This window comes from Macrobrachium rosenbergii, chromosome 11 (genome assembly GCF_040412425.1).
Source record: "Macrobrachium rosenbergii isolate ZJJX-2024 chromosome 11, ASM4041242v1, whole genome shotgun sequence".
Taxonomy (NCBI): Eukaryota; Metazoa; Arthropoda; class Malacostraca; order Decapoda; family Palaemonidae; genus Macrobrachium; species Macrobrachium rosenbergii.
In genome coordinates, this window is record NC_089751.1 from 52,480,617 (window position 1) to 52,485,616 (window position 5,000).

Consider the following 5,000-nt stretch of genomic DNA (forward strand, 5'->3'; position numbering starts at 1 on the left):
GCTCGAAAGAATTTTTGCACCGATATATTTGAGCGCGTTCTGAATCGGTCCGCTTCTTCCTGTTGGCTTTCGTCAATCTTTTTTATATAATATTCGTCGAGTGGTATGACAGCTGTTTGCTTATGATAGGTTATAGTCGAACTCTTCTTTTTATCATTGATACTGAATATTTTTTTTTTTAGATTTGTTGTTTATTGTAACATCAGTGAAAATAATGTAACACTAATATCTATAGACACGTATCCCTAACGACTTATTTTAGATAAGAGAATTCAGTAGAATTTAACCGAATTTTTGGTTTTTTACTTATAAACATAAAACAATAAATGTCACCAGTTTAGCTTTAGCGTTATCCTAAGATGAGCATCACGGCATGAAATCTAGATTTGCATAGTGCTTTCAAAGAGAAATGTACTTGAGCGCAAGCGTGATTTTTACATGCAAAAAAATTATATGGCGACGGGTTGCAATTATACACACATACACACACACACAAACAAACAAACAAAGAATATCAAAAACATTGAAAAAGTGGCGAAGAAAACTAACAATTTCAGGCTTGCCGGAATCCCAACTGATCTGCGCTCGATTAGAAATACTGAAAAACTGGTAGAAAAAAAAAAAAAAGCTAACACCTTTAGCCTTGCCATGATCGTGACTGATCTGTGCTTGAACGGAAAACCTGTAACTGTTACTTTCTTATGCGTCCGTGTGCGTGAATCATTTCGTGCGCGTGAGCGCGCATGTGTACATGGAATCATCACTTACTGAAAAATGATTCAGAGTCAGCAAGGAATTCACATGGGATCCTCATCACTTCCTGTAGGTTGTGGAAGACAGCGGATGGGGGTGGGCCCACTTCGGCGTCAGATCCGCCAGGAGTTCGGGTCTTCTCTACGCTCGGAAAACCTTGGATTTCGAGGACGATATGCAGCGCAGAGGCTTCAACTTCATGATCCAAGTGACAGATAGAGTAATGATTTTCCTGATTGTTTTGAAGTGCCCTGTTTGTAGTTTGCAGTGTAATTAATATTTACCTCTTCACGTTATTTTGAGAAAGGTCCTTTTCTGAGCCATGAAACTGCATACGTCTGCGTTGTAAATTTGTAGATTTTTGTGGACCTTTCATGCCTTCATTGTTTAATATACCAAGGTTGACTAACTTTGACATTTTCACTTACTCACTTTTCATGACCAAATATATATATATATATACATTGTTCATGATGGAGTTGTTATTATTATAAATAGATAGATAGATAGATAGACAGATAGGTATGTAAATATATATATATATATATATATATATATATATATATATATATATATATATATATATATATATATATATATATATATATATATATGTAACTCCTTCATAAACTATATATATATATATATATATATATATATATATATATATATATATATATATATATATATATATATAGTTTATGAAGGAGTTACTGAGACACAATGTGGACTTGGCTAAGGATGGGCGGTGCATGAGACGGTGTAGTGACTGTGATTTTATATATGTATGAAACCACAGTGCCAAATCACCTCCTGCACCCACCATACATCCTCAGCCAAGTCTACAGTGGGTCTCAGTAACTCCATCATAGACTTGTTACTGTTTCACTCGGAAAATTAGGGACGCGGAGGCTGGGTCGACCCACACCATTTGGACTCTGCCTGGGTGAAGGTTCGCCTTCGGGACTTGAACGATAACCCACCTAAGTTCATCCGCCAACACGTCCTAGTCACAGTCGGGGAGGATACCAAGCCAGGGACGGTTTTAGCTGCTCTGCCCGCCCACGATCCTGATGCGGTGAGTAACTTAACTAGCTATAGTTTTTCTTCGGTGAGTAGATCACTGCGTACAGCACAGTTTTTCTTCGGCGAGTGACTTGATACCTATAGTTTTTCTTGTGTGAGTAACACAGTACCTACAGTTTTTCTTCGGTGAGTAACTTACTACCTACGGTTTCCTTTGGTGAGTGACTCCTTATAGTCATATTTCGGGAACTCAGTACCTATAGTTTTTCTTTGGTGGGTAACTCACCAGCTACTGTTTTTCTTTGGTGAGTAACTTACTACCTACATTTTTTCTTCGGTGGGTAAATGACTACCAACAGTTTTTATTTGGTGAGTAACTCACTACTTATAGTTTTTCTTGAGTAAATCAGTACCTACAGTTTTCCTTGGTAAGTAACCCACTACCTAATGTTTGATTCAGTAACCAGCCAACTACCTATAGTTTTCTGTGGCGAGAAAGTCAGTATCTACAGTTTTCCTTCAGTGAGTGACTCACTACATATAGTTTTTCTCTGGTGATTAACTCATTACCTATAGTTTTTCTTTGCTGGGTAACTAACTACCTAGAGCTTTTCTTCTTTGAGTAACCGGCTACCTAAAGTTTTTCTTCAGTGGGTCTCTCACTGCCTATAATACAGTTTTTCTTCTGTGAGTGACTCATTCACTACAGTTTTTCTTAAGTGAGTAACTTAGTGCTTAAAGATTTTCTTCAGTTAGTAGCTCTCGACCAATAGTTTTTTATTGGTGAGTAATTTAGTACCTATAGTTTTTCTTCAGTAAGTAACCCATTACCTACAGGTTTTCTTCAGTTTTTAACAATAAACATCTATTTTTGTAAAGATGTATCATTTTGTAAGATGATCACTACCATCGTCACAATTCCATTATTCACAGTTAACATAGGCCCCAGCATCTATTTATATAGCAGCAACATCAAAATTGACTGCGATGATAATGTTATTTTAGCTCACTCGATAAGATTTTTCATTTTCCACGCTGCAGATATATGTGCACATGTGTGTAAGTGTGCTTGTTTATATGTGGCCGAATGTATGATTGTGCATATATGCAGCTGCATAATTTGAAGTGAGCCATTTTAACTTTCCTCTGATCGTTCCTCTCCAGGGAGGTAAACAGACAGTCAAGTACAATGTACTTGATAGCTGGGGCGCTCTGACTATAGACGGTGGTGGCATCGTCAGTTTAAGGAAACCTCTCGATCGCGAAACGCAAGACGGGGCAGTGGGCACTGCCCGGATACTAGCTATGGACAACGGGCATCCTCCTTTGACTTCAACTGCCACCCTGACCGTCACGGTAACCGACGTCAACGACTGCCCTCCCAGTCTCTTGCCTCCTACGGTATTCCACGTCGTCGAGGGCGCCCCTCCGTCCCTCATCGGCGTCTTAACCGCTACCGATCCGGACGTGTGGGCCTTGGGACATGGACCACCATTTGTGTTTTCCCTGGACCCGTCTAACCAGCCGATAATCAAGGCAACTGTTCTCATCAAATTCGACCCAAGTAGGTTTTCCTTCTGTCTCTTGTTGTCAGTGATATCAGACTTTGCAAATGAGTGTTACTTGTTCATTCAGACTTATACGTGTTCCAAGAGAGCCCCAAAGGCATTGTTTTACTCATTTGTTCGTCGAAATTCAGAGCTAGACAGCGGGAGGGGAGGTGCAGAGGTGTGGACGAAAAGCACCCTGGATCGAGAGCGCCACAAGGAGCTGTTCGTGACAGTCCTTGTGAAGGATGCTGGAGGCTTAGCAGACACCCAGGTTATAAAGGTCGTCGTCGATGACATCAACGACAACCCCATGAAACCAGGGCGCAAAATGGTCTACATGTGGAAGACGCAGGTACCTGTTTGTATGGGTGAGTTTGGAAGCTCGAGTGGGAATGGAATGCTTGTAGTGAAAACGACCCTTAACTGATTCATAAGTTTAAGTGGAAATGAGAAACATTAAGGAATAATTGATAATATAAATAACTGAAAAACTGTTATCATTATTTTTTTGTTATTATGCAGAAGATGACCCCTATTCATACAGAACGGGCCCAAAGGGGGTCATGGGCTTGAAATTCAAGCTTCCAGAGAATATGGTGCTCATTAGAAAGAAATAGCAGAAGGTAATGGGAAATACAGAAAGAAGAGACCAGTTATCAAAAAAAGAAGAAAAAGTAAATTAACAAATGAATACAAATAAGTTAATTAGATTTGATACCTGGTAGAAAACGAAACTTGTGATCTAGGATGAAAGAGAAACGAGGAAGTTAGCAAGTCATATATAGGAGAAGAACAATCCCTTCCGATACCAAAGTTAATTTCTGGCACTTGGGACACAACTGACATAGTCTCTGAGTAAAAATATCAACAATAATATGATTGAAATAGATGTTAAGTTGTGTTCCATATCTTGAAATGAGGTACAGATGCTAGATGAAAATGTTACAAAAGTGAGTTGTTGAGATGAAATGTTTACAAAATATAGGTGAAGTTAGAGAGGACTCAAATGACCGAAACAATACAAAAATAAAGGAAAATGTAAAAAAAAAAACTCAGAGTTAATGAAAAGATGGGTCAGAGTATTATGAGATGGTTTGGTCATGCAAAGAAAATGGAACACGGTAGTTCTGGTGAAAAGGCTGTTAAGAAGAGAGAGAGAGAGAGAGAGAGAGAGAGAGAGAGAGAGAGAGAACGCACATGCAAGACAGAGTATGCTTGAAAGGAGCAATTCAAGAAAATGATAGACAAAGTAAGTTCATTCTAGATTTCATCAGTTCAAGAATGACTGTGGCAAGGATTGGTACTTTTTTCCTATTGCTAGAGTCAACTTGTCTTCTGGGCATATGTATACACGCACACACACACGTATATATATATATATATATATATATATATATATATATATATATATATATATATATATATATATATATATATATATATATACATACATACATACATACATATATATGTTGTGTGTACCTGCGACGATATACCTTAGCTACAGTATTCAGGGTGCATGCGTATTTCTGAGCGTGAATTCCTCTCGTCACCGTCGGCTCGTCAGTTTACACAACACTTCCCTTTAAAGAGCGGAAGTTCAGACGCTGCTCTTGGGCGTGTTTACGTTGACGACCCTGACGACTGGGACCTGAAGGACAAGAGATTCAG

General features: G+C 38.7%; 1 protein-coding gene across 1 annotated transcript in view; it reads left to right on the forward strand.

Annotated features, from left to right (window-relative positions):
- The window catches only part of LOC136843456 (putative neural-cadherin 2), an 84,876-nt gene that overhangs the window by 56,503 nt on the left and 23,373 nt on the right, over positions 1-5,000 (forward strand). Inside the window, exons 10-14 of the mRNA XM_067111993.1 lie at positions 827-973; positions 1,655-1,831; positions 2,944-3,343; positions 3,479-3,681; positions 4,921-5,000. The exon at positions 4,921-5,000 is cut by the window's right edge and continues 84 nt beyond it. Of these exons, the coding sequence (XP_066968094.1) occupies positions 827-973; positions 1,655-1,831; positions 2,944-3,343; positions 3,479-3,681; positions 4,921-5,000 (1,007 nt within the window). The remainder of the gene's footprint in view (positions 1-826; positions 974-1,654; positions 1,832-2,943; positions 3,344-3,478; positions 3,682-4,920) is intronic.